At 44.7% G+C, this 17,808-nt stretch overlaps 1 protein-coding gene across 1 annotated transcript; it reads left to right on the plus strand.

Annotated features, from left to right (window-relative positions):
* Nucleotides 1–1,919: 1,919 nt before the first annotated feature.
* LOC6589316 (protein wingless) lies at nt 1,920–12,059 on the plus strand. The gene is made up of 5 exons (XM_002014493.2): nt 1,920–2,178; nt 4,347–4,609; nt 8,518–8,819; nt 10,401–10,831; nt 10,948–12,059. Exons 1-5 carry the CDS (start codon nt 2,075–2,077, stop codon nt 11,252–11,254), a joined length of 1,407 nt encoding a protein of 468 aa, XP_002014529.1. The 5' UTR covers nt 1,920–2,074; the 3' UTR covers nt 11,255–12,059.
* The last annotated feature ends 5,749 nt before the right edge of the window (nt 12,060–17,808 follow it).

Consider the following 17,808-nt stretch of genomic DNA (forward strand, 5'->3'; position numbering starts at 1 on the left):
ACATAATCTTTACAGCGAACAAATGTGTAATTCATTGAAAATGGCCGAAAGATCTCACCGAAACGGGCCAGAAGAGCGGGGGCTCTCTCTCTCGTCGTTTCTGGAGGTGCACACACATGGCCAGGCCTGTCCAATTAGTGGAAGCAGCCAGGCAATGCCACAGAAGAGCAGGAGGAAAAGGTAAGACATAAAGCCAGCCCAGCTCTGCCTTGTGGCAACACTCGGCTATGTGTATGTGTATGTCTGAGTGAGTGGAGAGCATGAGTATATAAGCGGAAGGCTACTCCGAATTTACTCCGAAATAATGAAGAAAACTCGTTCTTGATGAGCCATACGCAGGAAATATCTAAGCAAACGGTGATCTAATGTAGAATTTGTGGGAAATTTTGATTGGATTGAATTGGTAAATGCTAGATTTTAATCAAACTATTAAGATTTCAGTATCCAAAACGGTAGAAATTGATAGAGATAATATGCAAAATAAAAATAATTCAAGAGGCAACGCCAAGGAGTTAGGAACCAAAGATCTACATCCATGGATACATGTTCATTAGTTGTGATCCTTGTGAATTTTTTCAAACTATATCTATATCTTCTCGATTTCTTTAATTATATAAGAGTTAACATAAACTTTTGGCCGTTTGAAATTTGGTTTTTGTCAAGAGGTCCTTACCTTATATTCCACTCTGAATACATTTTTGCAGAATCGTACATTGATAATCGTTTTTGGCAGAGAAATTTCACAAGAGCTATTGGAAAAACGAGTTGGGAATCAATAAATTATTAAATTCAAAAAGTTTAAGACAAAGATGATAAAATACTTAGCTGGCTTAAATCGAACCAAATAAGTTTAAGTTTCTGCGATTTTTGCAGAGAGAATATATCGAAAATGTACAATTTCCTTTGAGAACTTTAAGAACTATAAGAACCGTTCATAATAACCACGAATTTCTTAGCCTAAAACTGAAAATTATCTTATCTTGAAGCAACCCAAATTGTATAAAAACATAGCCGAAAATGGCCACAAATAAATATATTTAAATGCACTTAACGGCTAGGCTAGCGAGAGATTACGAAATTGCATCAAATTGGGCAAATAATCGCGCAATGCAATCGATTATTGGGCTGAAAACTGTGAGAGCGGAGAGCAGATTTCCAGAGCAACAGTTTTTCCATTTCCGCCATTTCTTATTGGGCGACGGGCTATATATATATTCCACGAGCACGAACACACACGAGCAGATAAAACAGAGACGGAAGACGAACACGAACGAGAACAGAGCGAGAGAGCGGCGCACACACGATCGCGATGAGAGGCAGCTGCCTTTTCGGAATACCAGCTAGCCGAACTCTTCTGGCGCAGAGTGCGACGCCGAACCGTGGATATTGCTCCTCCCACTCTAGCACACACAAACGGACACACACGCACGCACACAGCCAGAGAGATTATGTAGACGGAGGAGATCGTGTGTCAACCGAAGGTTGACGACGAGACGATCCGTGCGCTGCTGACAAACGCAGAGTCGGGGCCAAAGAACGCACCGGTGTTTCATTTGAGTTTCAGCGCTGAACCGGGCAACAATCTTTCACTCCTCCGCTCCGCTCGATACCGTCGCGACATCATCCACCATATCACATGTATCTAGTATCTAGCCGTACAACTAGAGCAGATTGAAAGTGTTTTTCCTGAATAGAGAGCATAGAGAAAACTCGAAAACTCGACAAGTTTTACAACCATTAAAGCATTAATGATTAATCCAAAGAGTGTGTCCCGTGCCGCATGATTACCGTGTGATCGACCCTCGAATTGATTCGAGTTCGGAAAATTAATTGCACAAATATGAGAATCAATATCAACACGCGTATGCTAATGATGATTATGCCTCATTTATAGTGCGTTAATTGAACGTGAAATTGCCATAAAAATATCACAGAAAATATATATGAACGAGTCCATCGCATACTCGTAATAATTCGCATAACAGCCCATAATCCAAACAAAAATCGAGTACCCAATCTCTCAGTGAGTGTGTTGTGGGAGTACGAGAGCAGTGTGTTGCAGCAACAAACAAATATGGATATAAGCTATATCTTTGTGATCTCCCTGATGCTGGCCCTGTGCAGCAGCCAGGCCGAGAGCAAACAAAAGTCTGGACGGGGCCGAGGCTCCATGTGGTGGTAAGTCAATCGATCGAAAATGCAATTGAAAGCATTTGAAAGCATTCACCCGTGGTCTTTTGTGGGGGTTGACAATTAGCATCGAGGCCTTAACCATCAGAGCAAACAGCATACCAGTACCAAAAAAAAAAAACTCCAAATAAACCGAAAGGTTCACAAAGTCACAGAACCACAACAACCACAGAACTTTGTATTACTGCGGCAGGCACGCGCCAGCACTACATAACTTTCGGGCAAAATTTCCCACAAAAAAAAAAACAAAAATCAGAAGATGTTAAAGGTCTTGTGCGTCACGCACAGTGCGGAAGCCACAGAATGCACACTAAAGCCTCTGCCTCTGCCTCTCTCGATCTTCGCTTTATGAAAGCAATTAAAAATTCTAAGCGCGCATTCAACTTTTACTCGAGATGGGGATTGCTTTTCTCTCTGCCTCTGCCTCTGCCTTTGCCTCTGCGTCAGTGTGTGTGTTTGACACAGTTTAAGATCTGAATGGAGTTCCACATGGGAGATGTGGGGAAGAAACAGTTGGGGTCTTAGAAGGAAGTCAACTTTTTTGGGATCTACCGCAGAGTGCTGGCACGTCGGGCAGAGGCAGAGGCAGGGAAATCAAGTTTGCTGCTTAAGTCTTTTGTTTTTTGGCTTGAGTGGAAATTTACGAAATGGAAACCCTAGAAAATAGATACGCTTGTAAGAAAGTGGATTACATTTTGTAATTCTTTGGTTTGCACAAAGAGTAATAATCGAAAATAATCTCAATAAGTTGATTAAACGAATCAATATTTAGAAATCATTCAAATATATTTTCTCATAAATAATATAGAAACCTCTTGTATACGATTACAGTTTTTTTTTAACTATGCAATTAAATTCTGAAAAAGTATGAGCTTTATAAGAAACTTTATTCGAATTGCAACACCTAATAAAAGTCGCTTCAAAACAATTTTTCCTGTAATTCTCCACTTCAATCAAATGTTATTTCTTTAATAAATTAACCATAAATAGTACTTAAATATTTACACACTTTCTGATGTTTGTGAATGCCATTATGGCCTGGTGCTGCGGCCGAGCGACGAGAATCCGGGATTTTGAAACTTGATGAGTTGTTTGTTTGACTTTTATCATGTGCAAAACTTCAGCTAAGCCTTAATAACTTTTTATAACGGCATAAATTTCAGCTTCAACAATAAAAAAAACACAACACAAACAATACACACAGAAGATACTGGCGTACTACAGATACAGATACACGCGATGCGATACAAAATTGTTGCTGTTGGAGCCGTTGCTCGGTTGCTCGGCTGCTGCGGATTCCCGTCGCATAAATCTCCGATTGGGAATCGATTTAATCCGCCTGGGAATTGAAATCGATTGGCAATCGCATGCCCCTTCCCCTGCCATCTGGCTGCTCTTTTGCCTGCAAGATGTTACACTTTCGATCAAGATTTTTGTTTATTTTTCGTTTTATTAATTTTTGTTTTACGTATCGTATATTACGCAATTGTTTCAAATAAAGGGAGGTTTTGTTCCCACCGCAATCAGCATTCAATTGAAATGGCAATTAATTTGCATTCACCGCGAGGGGCTGTCAATATATATTTGTTTAAGTAAATATATATTTTACTTTTCTGCTAACGAAGCGGGGAAAATATTATAAAGATCAACAGTTAGAACAAAGGAAAATAAATGATGGCAGGTCAATGAGAGGAAAGGAACCGACAAGTCCGACAAGTGTCTGCAAATATTTATCCATCTATGAGTGTACCGATAAATACCACACTATATGTATCTATGTGTCTGTATCTTTGTGTGGTTTATGCTTGAGTAACGCCGGCAATTGACGTGCACCGCCCAGAAACAACAAATGCTGGAAAATACAGAAAGGAAAAGCCGCAAAATGAAAAGCCGCACAAAACACAACTCAAACTCAAGTCAAGTGGAAAAACCTTAAACAAAAAACCTGAAAATACTTATGACAAAACCGAAAAAAATAATGAAAATGTTTGTTTGTTCAGGGGAAAGGGTCCCATCCCGTCCCTCATACTCTTTCGCTCGTAATTAGGTGCAAGAACCAACTCAACCATTAAATAGTTTTGACAACTCCTCATAAACCTGCTCCTCTCTTTGGTATAGATTGCTCTATTAATTAATCGGTTCTTCTCTCCTTTTAGGGGTATTGCCAAGGTCGGCGAACCGAACAATATGTCACCCATAACCACTGGCATTATGTATATGGATCCCGCCATACACTCGACGCTGAGAAGGAAACAGCGTCGCTTGGTGCGGGACAATCCGGGTGTACTGGGGGCCCTGGTCAAGGGCGCCAATCTGGCCATCAGCGAGTGCCAGCATCAGTTCCGGAATCGACGATGGAACTGCTCGACCAGGAACTTCCTAAGAGGCAAAAATTTATTCGGCAAAATCGTAGATCGAGGTGAGTCACAAGAAACAACATAGTAAATAGCAGTATAGGATTCCTTTCCCATCATTTGAGGTTCGGTTCCCTCTCAATCTCATTAGCTCTTTCCCTTTTTCGTGAGGAAATATGATCTACCGATCTACGGATGTCAACGGATTCGTTTTTCCTTTAGCTACCATCAACAATTTGCTTGCATAACCCAAAACCCAACTGCAACCTCATTTTCCTTTCGGTTTCCACTTTATTTACGAGTATGTTATGAAATGTCACTCCCCTGGACATTGTCTTTCTCTGTGTGTGTGTGTGTGTGTGTGGCGCTTGTTTGTTATTGTAATACGATCTGGGCACTTGGTAAAATGTATATATATCATACTCGTACGGGATACTTTGTTGGGTTGACTACCCTTCAAGAGGGCACTTTCCCTGGCTGGCTGGATGGCTGGTTGGGACACAAAGAGTTCGCCTTGTCATCATCTTGCAGTCCTCCTGTCCTCCAGTGCACTTGCTCCACTTGCATTTCAGCATGTTTATGCTAATTGGCACAAGTTGGCAGCACCACAGACTGCCAGACCAGACCAGACCACCTCTGTCACTCACAATTGCTCATTCAAATCAATCAAATGTGCTTGTTGTCTCTCTCGTGTCGTTGTGCCTCTTCTGGGAGTTGCTCGTTCGCCTGCTGCGAGACGACTCCGATCCCAGGAGAGCTACTTGCTACTTCCTCGACTGTCGTAGCTGTAACTGTAGCTGTAGCTGTAGCTGTAGCTCCCCCCGAGCGAGGCTGTCAACGGATTTTCATATATGTATAAACAAAAGTCGCGCATGCGCTGCTGTTTGTCCTACTGATGCTGCTGCTGCTGTTTTCATTGGAAATCTGCACTGTCTTTCATTTCTCCTGCCGTTTTATTAGCTACTGTTTTGTCCTGAATCCCAGATCACTACCTGGGATCACTCCCGGGGCATCTCTCATTCTGTATTCTGTATCTATATCGTATGTCATTTGTGGGCGTGCCCACGTCGCGTGGCTCTGCTCATCTTCCGTACCTCTGCCCCTGCCTCTGCCTCTGCCTCTGCCTCTGTCCGGGTCGCCTGTCGGTCCGTCTGTCAACGGCAGCTGACTTTTATAGCCAGGCTCTTGACCTTATCAAGTCATTTTTACTCTCCACTAACATCCTTTTTATGAGTCTCTATCTCTCTCTCTCTGTCTCTGACTGGATTTCGACTCTTGACATTTAATGGATTACATAAAACGAAAAGAAAACGAAATGAAAGGCTGGGAAAAATTGCCTCGTGGTGGTGACAGCTTTTTATCGCAGCACTTTCATCGCTTTCCACAATCAAATTTTTAATGTTCTCTCTCTCTATTTTTTGTTCGACTCTTTCGAGCCTGCCCTTGCCCTTGGCCCTAATTAACACCTAGAGCGAACCATTAACACTTGGGGTACCCATCCGAACCGACCAGATCCGAGCCCAGTTCGAGCGCAGTTCCAGTGGCTCTCAAACCGACTGCCTGTCGACCCATTTGCCAGCGGGGCACATTCTCCTACATTATTCATCTTTGTCTAGTTCTTTTTTCGGTGTTCTTTTTTTGGGGTAGAAGCCGAAGCCTAACTTGTTTTCTAATTGGTGACACCTTGTCAATTTGCCACGGCACACGGTTTAACAGGCTGTCTCTATTAGTGATTTCATCTTACTTTTTGCATGGAACGAACCTCGTCTGCTGCTTTTGCAATCATCGGTCGTGACGAACCGAACCGAACCGATCCCACCCCGGGGTTGCCGTTGCCACTGGTTCGGGGTCCCTGTGGGTTTTATATCAAGGCTCTAAACTATTCCGGGAACTGTCAGTCTGTCAGTGGTCTGGTCTTCGTCTAAGCAGCTTATCCCACAGATGAGCCCTTCTCTAGGGCCCTCTTTTTGCGGTAGGTACGTTAGTCAAGAGCTCTGCTTAGCCGAGGCTCATCTTGTGGTACGGCTCCTGCTCCTGCTGCTGATCTCTGTCCCTGCTCCTGCTCCTGGTGCTCCTGGTGCTTCTTGCTCTCAATTTCAATCAGTTTCTGCCACGCCCACACACAACGGAAATCCGTTTGTGGCAATTACGTGCATCAAAAACTTCTCGTATTACATGCGGAAATATATGTGTGCGTTGGGTTCCTTTTTATCAGGTTTTCGTTGGTCGCCCATTGCTCCATTGACGACACACCCTCACAACTCACAACTCATTTCGCATTTCTTTGGTTAATTGCTCAGGGTCCCCATTCCCATTCTCATTCCCATTGCCATTGCCATTCTCTTTAATTTATTATCTTTTGTTCGTTAACCATTTACCAAGCGCTATTTACATAAGAAAAACCCACAAAAGGAGAGTATGAAATACTCGAAATGCAAACATAAAACTCTCGATCCTCCACCCGACCCGTAAAAAGGTAACGCGAATTCTTGCTAAGCTAATCACCCAAAAAGCAAATGTCAGGCGCAATGACTGTGTCACGCCTCTGCCTCTGCCTCTGACTCTGACTCTGCCTCAGATACAGATACCAGACAGAAAGCCAACTTTCAGTATTATTCCCGAACGTTTGCGTTTGCGTTTGCGCATGCGCCGCCGAGGGAATCGTTGTATCGTTGTATCGTTATCGGGGGCCAAACATCTTGCACATATTTACACACCTCATGCCTTAAATTTTGGTTACTTACGTGAAATTATTTAAGGAAAACCGAAACCGAAACTGAAACCACCAACGACAAACAAGCAAACATTAACCGGGAATCGGTGGAAGGTGGAAGGCTCTCTCTCTCTCTCTCTCTCTCTCTCTCTCTCGCGTAGTTCAAGAAAACAAATCATTTTTTGGTCGAATTCCAGGAATTTAAAATCAAAAGCGGCAAAATATACGAGTAGTACCTTCAGGCGGAAGTTGTGCCTCGTCAATCGTCAAGCAGAGACTTGAGGCTAGTCAATCATAGATACATCAATCGACACATTTACAAAAACCTAGAGAGAGGGGGAATCTCTGAATGGCATACATCTATAAATATACAAATTATATCTCTAAGGGTTAACACCCTGCCAAACTGAACTCTTACCTAGACAACAACAGTTGACAGTTTCCTCACTTAGACTCAGACTCATACTCATACTCATACTCATACCAATACTGTCCTACCCTCTCTGGAACTCTAGCTACCTGACCATCCGTACATCCATCTATATACAAAGAGACATACAATATATCATATCTTTTGAGCTATGAACTGAAGCGAAACCACTTGAAAAATTATCTGCAACATGTAAATTCAATTTTCATTGTTCTTTATCTGTGATGGTCTTTCAGAACAGAGAGCATAGAGCAGAGTAGACACAGAAACAGGGGCGAACAGAAACAGAAACAGAGGCAGTTTCGTATACTAAAAATAAAAGTAAGGCAGGGGTCCGTCCCTCCGGTCCCGAGGAGAGACGAGACGGAGAACTGTCCACTCGAATGGATATGGATTGTGTAGAGATGGGCAAAAGTGTTAAGTTGGAATTTATAGTTGAGCGTTTAATCTGTGTCAGGTTTTGTGGCGTTTCCCCCCCACCTCCTGCAGTCTGCCTCTGCCTCTTCTGGTCTTCTCTGCTCGAGATCCTCCTGTGGCATTGATAACTTGAAGTGTCATAATTGACCAGACTTTGGAGGACAAGTGCCATTACTCATACTCATGCAACGAAATGCCCGAACCGAACGAAATATTTGTAGCTCTCTTGTTGCCCACGTCGCAATCACTTGAGAGCTGAGATTGAGATCTTGTCTTGGACGGGCACTGGTACTGCGATGGGGTCCATGGTTGCTCCTCCGTGGAACACCCAGAAGGCAAACATATACGTACCGGGGGGAACAAAAAAATGTAGTTAAACCTCAAAATTCATTCGCTTTCATTTCCATTTGCAGGCTGCCGCGAGACGGGCTTCATCTATGCCATCACCAGTGCCGCTGTGACCCATTCGATAGCCCGGGCCTGCAGCGAGGGCACCATCGAGTCCTGCACCTGCGACTACAGCCACCAGTCGCGCTCCCCGCAGGCCAACCATCAGGCGGGCAGCGTGGCCGGTGTCCGGGACTGGGAATGGGGCGGCTGCTCCGACAATATTGGATTCGGCTTCAAGTTCTCCCGCGAATTCGTGGACACTGGCGAGCGTGGACGCAACCTGCGCGAGAAGATGAATCTCCACAACAACGAGGCGGGCCGTGCGGTAAGTTTTACTCAAACTTCCACTTCCCCTAGTCTTAATGTCAGCTGCTGCTGCTGCTGCTGTACGATTTTGTCCTGGCCTGGTTGGGAGCCTGCGATTTACGACTGGGCTAATAAAAACCATCGACGAATGCCTCTACATTTTCCGTAGCCGCAATTAATTGGAGTCGAACGCCAATTGGCCTAGGCTTAAGCGCTCGCTCTCTCTCTCGCTCTCTATTTCTCTCTCTCCATATATGGAGGAGAGTTTCTCATGAAAGGGGGGAACAGGGGTGCTAGTTACCGCTTTTACAGGAACTGGTAGGATCGGAAGGGGGAGTGGTGCACTCGTTTGCGCTTGTGTACATCGTATATTAACTCGTTGACAGCTTCCAGTTCCCCTACACTTTCATAAAAATGGTAGGCCTTTAGTTTTGGGGCAGCGTACAGTGGTTCATAATGATTAGAAATCGATAAATTATCGATAAGTATCAAACGATGGCATGGATCCGATAGTAATGTGGAAATCGACTCTTGTTGATTCATTCAATCTTTCATTCGCTTCGTCTCTTCATCAGTCATTCGATAAGGAGCCAAACTTTGAATATTACGCTTATCCAAAAGTGCTGATTGGTGCAAAGAATGTCCATGGTGTGTGTCGCGCATCAGGAAAAATGTTCCTGAAATCCATTCGCACATTAAATTCATGCTTCCAAATTACATCATTCGGAGCAACAGAATAGAGTTCATAATACTGCAGCAAATTTTTTGCCGGGTCAGCTAGAAAACTCATACATTTTTTTGGTATTCCTTACGATTTCGTTTTGAAATAAATTCAATTCCGAAAGATGATACCTCATCTATGTCATAAATCTCCAACTAATTGTATTGGTTCAATTTAAATTTGATGACCGATTTGGCCATTCAACCCCACTGTGGCCCAATTATGCCTCCTCCGGCGACTCTGTTGTGCCTCTTGTGGTGTATGGATGCTGCCTGCGAGTGGGGTGTATAAAGTAGCACACTGAGGCAACATCCATCGAGGCTAGAGACATCTGTAGATCCGGGGCCATGGCCCATGGGTTCCACATCATAGTACTAGTACTGCCATCTCCTCCAGTGAGGGCCCACCATCTGTGTTATTATTTTATTACTTGTTATGGGCTTCATCTTCATCTTCGACTCCATCTCGATCTCCATAATCGTTGCGATGATAATGGAGATGATGATGAAGTTGGTGGCTGCTGTGGCTGCGGCCCCCCAACTGCGTTGATTTCTTACTTTTAGTCGACGGGATCTGGGGCCTTGCACAATTACAACAAGAGGCAGCAGCAGCTTCAGCAGCAACAACGGGGGAACATGCAACATGCGCACAGCAAGTTGCAACAACATTTATTGATTTTTAATAACTGCAACAACGTGGCAGGCGGGCCGCCAATCTCCCAACCAGCAATCGAGCAACAGAGCCAGGCAAAAACAGCAAAAAACAGCAAAATAATTAAGTGAAAAACATATTGAGACTCCTCGATGGAGTCCATGGAGCGTAATAAAGTCATACTAATGAACAATCTCTCCCCTCTATTCTCTCTCGTCCGTCTTGTAGCACGTTCAGGCGGAGATGCGGCAGGAGTGCAAATGCCATGGCATGTCCGGCTCTTGTACGGTGAAGACCTGCTGGATGCGTCTCGCCAATTTCCGTGTGATCGGTGACAATCTGAAGGCACGCTTCGATGGCGCCACCCGTGTCCAGGTCAGCAACAGTCTCCGGCAGAGTGCCAATGCCGTCGCCGTAGTCAGTCCCAATGCGGCAATGGGCTCCAACTCCAACGGGGGCTCGAATGGTCTGCTGCAGTCTGCAGTCAGCGTCTACGAGGAGGAGGAGCGTATGCTGAACGATCATATGCCGGACCTTCTGCTGGACAACACTCATCTGAGCAGCAAGATCCATCATCCAAATATGCCATCGCCAAATAGTTTACCCATGGCGGGAGCAAGGTCCAGGAACGGACGTCGTCAGGGTCGCAAACATAATAGGTAAGCATCGAATGAGATCCGTAAAGATCCACGAAGATAGAAAGCAGATGATCTAGAGCAAAATCAACACCTAACCATTATTCATCCAACCTTTTTTCGTTCTTCTCGTCCTTCAGATATCATTTTCAACTGAATCCCCACAATCCCGAGCATAAACCACCGGGTTCCAAAGACATTGTCTACCTGGAGCCTTCGCCCAGTTTCTGCGAGAAGAATCTGAGACACGGGATCCTGGGCACTCATGGCCGTCAGTGCAATGAGACCTCTCTGGGCGTCGATGGCTGTGGCCTGATGTGCTGCGGGCGTGGCTATCGAAGAGACGAGGTCATCGTCGTGGAGCGATGTGCTTGCACTTTCCACTGGTGTTGCGAGGTCAAGTGCAAGCTGTGTCGAACCAAGAAGGTCATCTACACGTGTCTATAAGTAGTAGTTCCCGCCCCGCCCCCCACCCCAACAGCCTCCATCCTCATTCTATCTAAATCAACTGTCTTTTCTATGTGTATGTGTTATGTATTTTGTCTACGCTTAGCCTTTGTTATTAGCCACTTAAGAGCCTAGACTATAGCCTAGTTAAAGATACAGCTACCATCCCCACAGCCCCACATCCCCACTCTCTCTCTCTCTCCATATCATATTTAACTCTCACCTTTTTTGATAGCAGTATTACGGGAGGAATCAGTGAATAGTTTTCATGAAAGAATACAACTTATGTTTGCCCAGTTTTTAGTTTTTAGTGAGCCAGCAAATTATTTTGTAAATTACAATTGCTGCATGTCCACCCCAACCCACCCCATCCCTTAGCCATTAGTTTAGGGTGTAATTTTAGTCTAGCTTAAAGTTTTACTAGCGCCTCCCTCCCTACTCTTTCCGTCTCTATTCTCTATACGAGAAAGTTTTAAATCATTTTTAAATCATCGAAAAACAAGACTGAACAAATTCAATATCGCACCGCCGCTCTCCCCTCCCCTCCGTCTATATCTTTCGAATATCGAATTTTGCTTTCATGTTGCTTTGGCCGGGCTCAAAGCAGATGGAAAGCGGGAATAGATCAGAAATCGTTTAAGCTTAAGAATTAAGCGAAGAATAACCAAGGCTGGAAAACAATTGGAACAATGGATCTTCCACAATGGTATTTCCAATTATGTCCTTGGTCCCCAAATCATTTACTAATTTTTGTGTACATAAATAAGATTTAATTTAATTTTAGTCTGCGTCTAAATCAACCATCCACCCGTTTGTTGCTTGGAATTTATGAAATTTTGCACATAAGAGAAGAAAATCATATTAAATATTATTTTTTTTGTGGCAACCCCTCCGGTTGTGCGTTTGTGCCTCCCTCCCCACCCCCAACCCCATTGTAGGTATTACTAATTAATTAAAATGCACCTGGCTGGTTAGTCGAACTATAAATAATGTCTAGGCTTACAATAAAATATGGTATATATATGTATTTAATTAATTTATACTAGATGATAGACATTCAATTTTGTAAAGTATTAATGCGAGCGAGAAACAACAACAAAAATCAGAGAAACAAAAAACAACAAAAAATGCGAATCGAAATGCAAACAGAAAACACAAATCAATAAAAAAACAAAACAAAAGCAAAACGACAATTACAAAATACAACCTAGAGTGGAATTTATTTACTTGTGGCTTTGGGCAATTATTTGGATCAAGTGTGCGGCAATTAGCCAGAGGCAGAGGGGCACCGTGGCAAGGGGGCACGGGGGCAGAGGCAGAGGCCAAGGGGCAGCCGCAGGTCAGGGTTTCTGTGCTCTGTGGCATTTCAATATTTGATTTAAGGCAGCACAGCAGCTCTCTCGGTGGCAGTTTCCCAAGCGCATTTTTTGCTGCTGCTGCAACTAAAGAAACTGTCAACCTGGGGCAGGCCACACCAGCAACAGAAACAACAGCAACAGCAACAACAACAGCAGAGAGAAGAACCAGCAACGACAGTTGCATCTTTTGTATATCGTCGGCAAAAGTCGGACCTGAGGCTGAGGCTGAGGCTGGGGCTCCCCGCACATCTGACAATGCGAACGACAATTCCGCGCTGTCAGCGGCAAGCCATCGAATGTGGCTTTCAAGTTTCAGCGACGACGACGACGACGACGACGAGGAAGATCGGACCAAGACATGCAATTGCCCGACCAACTATGCAACCTGACATCCGACAGATCTAGACGAGAGCCACGGAGCCACGAGAGAGCGAGAGCGAGAGAGATCTGGAGCTGGAGCTGGAGCCGGAGCTGGATGAGGCTTACATTGATCCTGATTTCAGCTACTGATCTGCAGATGAAGATGGAGTTGGACCCTGGATAGCTATGCACCCAACAATCGTACTTGTCGTATGCTCGTATATATAAAAAGTGATCGTGCTACATGTGTCCAATGCGGTTGACAGTTTTGTTTCGCTTTTTCTTTTCCTTTTTTCTTTTTTTTGATACGGGTGGGAAAGCAATTTTTCGTCCAGTAAACGGGATTCCACAGAGATGTTTGATTAGCCGGGTGTTTGGGGCCTTGAACTGGCATTCTGTAAAAAGGATATGATTGGCGGCAATGAATGGAAGACCAAGCTTTAATTGAGCTCCAGTTTGGTAAAGTTTCAAGTTTAATCTGATTAATCTTCTAAAGAAACTTTTACGCAAAATATTTAAACAAAAATGAAAAATCACGGGGCCACCAGTTTGACGTCTAACGGTTTTTATAGAGACCAAAAATATTTAAGGACTTCTGAACAATTTTCCAATTCATTCAAATCCAGGTGCAATCGACCAACCTTCAACCAACTTCCCACTCTCTATACTCCACCCCATCATCTCCTTTCCAGCTCCATGCTCTGACCATTATGTCAGTTGTAATTAGAGAATAGATACCAAATGCCTGGCAAATGATTCACGAGCTGTTTCCTTCAACGCCTCAGCCGAGACGAGACTCATATAACACAAAGGCTCGAGCGAGCCTAACGCGTTGGATCCTCGGGCATTATTAAGCATCATAACCCCACGGGGCACATACTACGCCTAGTTAGAGAGTGACGTGCCATTGTTGTTATGGCACAGCGAGGCGACAATTGTTGTCTCCAATGAGTCGTCGTTGTCGTCGTTGTGGTCGTCTTGGACTTGGACTTGGAAGTCGTCGTCGTCGTCGCCGTCGCTGTCTGGTCCGAAGAGACATTGCTCCTAATCAATAAAACTAACGAGCGGATTAAGATTATGTTGCCGTGGCTGTTGCAGCGTCAATTGCAACGTCTCGAGCAGAGGCGAGAGACCAAAAGCGGCGCACGCTCAACCCAAAAATGGTCAGGCGGCCTAATGAATTGCAAGTCGCTGGAGCCTGTCCAGAATATACAATAAAGAAGAAAAAAAAAAAAAACACAAAATAAAATAAAATACATAAAAAACGAATCGGGATCCTCATCTGGTTCTTACTCAGGAGTCGTCAATCGTTCGCTCGCCGTTTCGATCGACGGATCGATACATCGATGGTTCGGTTGAGCGTTCAATGGTTGGGTTGATGGGGATGTGACAATGACAGTTGTTGTTCGTCATGTTTGGTGCATGTAGAGCCAGCCAGCCGCCCGGTTGGTTTCCACCGATCCGCTCTTCTTTTGTGTTGTAATTGCAGACGCCACACGTTTCGCGCGCTGTTTGATTTGGAAATTGCAACAGATCGGCTCGGAATGGGCAATATCGCGATGGGGGCATCTCATTGGCTTGGCATTCCAGGCACGCGCATGCCTTGGCATGACAAGACTTTCAAGCCCTCTGTGGCCAGAGCCACAAAGGGCCCCAACTGAAACTGAATTTTCGACAGCAAGCCTCATGGTGTGTGTGTGTTAATTAAGTGGCAATTGTTGCGAGGCGTGAGAATTTGGCGGATTAGGTAAAGAAATGTAAGTGACCTAAGACACAAACCAGTTGTGGGGAGTCGGAACACCCTGGGGTAAACGGTTCCCATTAAGGAAGTGATCTAAAATTCTTAGGGGAAGTTTCCTTGGTGCCTTGTATGTTTTGGTGGCCCCAGCCAAGAGGGAATTTCCTCCCCAAAACCCAAAAGAATTCAAGTGTTAGTTGGGTGTTGGTTTCTCAATAAGGATGCGCTCCGTACCCCTGAAGGGAAAAGCACTGCATAATTTGGTGACCCAAACGCAAACAGAGCGAAAAAGGACATATACACCAGTTGAAAGAGTTGGCTTGCTGTATACTTTACAACTTGAAATCTAGCTTAAGTGACCCAAATCCCTTAAGGGAAACGCTACTCCAACTAAGGACAGACTGGTGACCCCGACCCCCCAAAGCAACATTCGTTCAATCGACAATCTGGAGAGTCGTACCCTTTTGGTTGGCCTAGTGCCTATGGCTATCAATCATCGGGCCAAGGCTGTTAACATTGGCGAACAACTTCTGCGATTGTCACTACCAGGAAGCAATGACCAAGCAAAGACCACCAGAGGCGAGACTTCGACTCGGACTCCCCATGCCCTCAGAGACTAGACCAGAGACCAGCCGGACTGCGACACTGCGACACTGGACTGGACCATGTAATTAACGGCACGCAAAAAGTGTTTGTAAAGCATTTATGGGATGCGACTGGGGGGACCGGAATGGGGGATCCTCTCTACAGCCATTGGATATGGGTGTCCCATTGGCTAAAGGCGACACGCATGTAAACATTACCATTTTTGGCTAAAGACGCGACAGCTGCTTGGACGTTGGACTGTCTACCTACTTGCCTTCCCGTCTGGCTGGCTGGATGGATGGATGGATGGATGGACCTGGTAGAGACCCAACCAACTCCGTCTTCACTTCACCATCGAGTACTCCACTCCACTCTCCAATCTGGGTGGCCGTCAGTAGTGCTCTGACGTTCGTAATTGAGTTACAAAAAGGTCAATCGATCGACGGTGATGTGGAGTGTCAGTGCTCGACTTTAATTTATTTTATAATTACACGCACTTTATGCCTAATTAGTTTTGTTTTTGCTCTCTACATCTTGCCTCCTGTCTCCTTTCAGGTTGTTGCCTCTCTCAGTATCTGTGTCTGTGTCTGTGTCTGCGGGTCGGGGCCACAAAAAAGTTTCCCATCATTTGGCTTCCATTATGCAGCGTTCGCGGCCACCGAATTCCAAAGGTGCGCGCGAATGGGCGTCAGGTTTGCACAAAAAAAAGAGAGAACAAGAAAGAAGTTATCGCAGGGAAGGCCGAAGGTTTGAATACCCTAGTAGATGGGATATGATGTAGTACATATGCGATCGGATGATAACTGTATCCAGAATAAAGAAAAAGAGCTTCTTCTTTCGCCTCTCTTCCAGAGTGGCTTGTCAGTTAAGCACGAACTATATGTCCGACGTGCCGAAAGGAGCTCTATCTCTCTTCCAGTGAGATTGGTATTCTGGGTACACATATTCTCTGCTGATTTTGCAAACATCTCCTAAAAGTAATAGTACCTCTTTAAGGGCACACAAATATTCCCTTCCCTCCGAACAAAGGAGTAAAGCTGGAGTATGGACAGAGGTGCCCGCAATGGAGAGTGGAGAGGCTGCGCCTGGGTGCCCACTACAATTCCCAGTCAACGGATGCGATCCTCCTCGTAGTAGTGTACTCATTCACTTTGCCTGCCCCGTCTTGTGCCTGCCCCGTTTTGGATCCAGATTGAGGAGTACGAGTGGACGTGGACTGGAGCGATCATCTCATCGGGGCGCTTTTGTGGCCGCGTCTTCGTCTTCATCGCTACATCAACGCACTCCTTTGTTTGTCCGGGCCCTTTAGCCTGACCCTAGTGCTCTCTCTCGCCTCTCGTCTCCTTCTCCCCCTGCATTCCCTGATATCCTCACCGTTCACTGAGTGAGTGAGTCGGTCGGTGCGCCAACTTTGTTTAAGTTTGCGTTGGCTTATTGTTTGCTGTTCATTTTTTCTTCTTATTGTTGTTTCTCTTGTTGTTGCTGTTGCTGTTCCTGTTGTTGGTTTTTGTGGATGCCCTTGCCGAAAATTAAAGAGGAAATCATGAGGTATTATGATTTGGTGATGCCATATGAAGGGAAGTCAAGTGGGATATAGATTATGTCTTTTCTAAGATAACTTTATAAGACCCTTCTGGGACTCTAATTTAGGTAATGATGCGATAGTATAAGTATAAATGTTTTACATAAGCTTTGGGTTGTCGTCGTGTCGATATTTTGCTCATATCGGCGTGACCGAAGCGGAGCTAGTGAGCCGGGGGTTGTCGCACAACAGAAGAGAGTTAACAGGGGGTTTGCCCCCTAGTGTATGTATAAGAATGGTAGTAGAATCATAAGTATATTTAAATATTTTGAAGAGACTTTAATCAACTTCAAAAACTTCTTCAACGACAAAGATCCCCTTAAATGAATGGTTCTTATAGAAGGAGAAGAGGAGATATGTAGCTGAATAAATTAAGGCCTAAGTCCATTGCACAACAGAGAAAAGGGTATCCAAGAATAGCTCTCATATAAATGGCATTTGGTTTTTTTTCCTTTTTTTTGGTGGGTGCGATTTGATAATACTTATAAAGCGCAGGGCTGGACATCCTTACCCCCAATTATCTGAAGATGAAAGGAACTCCTTTACGCCGGAGACACACCCTCTCCGAAACAACAACTTGACTACAGGAAGTTTCGCATATCTGCCACAACAAAAGATCATATCCAGAGAAGACCAAACCAAAACCAAAACCATATCTATATAAGCATACAATATACGAGTACGAGTACGAGTACGAATATATATATATAAATCCGATCCATCTTGCAACTTCCTTTGGACGCAGCACTTGAGACAGTTTTTTGTTGCACTTGTACAAGAAAATGAGGCAGAAGACGATGAAACTTGGCGGCATCTTCTCAGTGCACCTTGATTGTGAGAAAGATACCGAAAGCAACAACATCAGCAGCAGGCAGGAGGCAGCAGGCAGCAGAAAGCGAAGGCAAACAATGAGAAGGCCGCAGGAATTCCT

The sequence above is a fragment of the Drosophila persimilis genome, unplaced genomic scaffold (assembly GCF_003286085.1).
Source record: "Drosophila persimilis strain 14011-0111.01,24,50 unplaced genomic scaffold, DperRS2 tig00000191-arrow-pilon, whole genome shotgun sequence".
In the NCBI taxonomy this organism is placed as follows: Eukaryota; Metazoa; Arthropoda; class Insecta; order Diptera; family Drosophilidae; genus Drosophila; species Drosophila persimilis.

Coding starts and splice junctions, on each gene's coding strand:
- LOC6589316 (XM_002014493.2), top strand. CDS start 2,075: ATGGATATAAGCTATATCTTTGTGATCTCCCTGATGCTGGCCCTGTGC. Junction 2,179..4,346: donor GGCCGAGGCTCCATGTGGTG/GTAAGTCAATCG, acceptor CTCTCCTTTTAG/GGGTATTGCCAAGGTCGGCG. Junction 4,610..8,517: donor CGGCAAAATCGTAGATCGAG/GTGAGTCACAAG, acceptor TTCCATTTGCAG/GCTGCCGCGAGACGGGCTTC.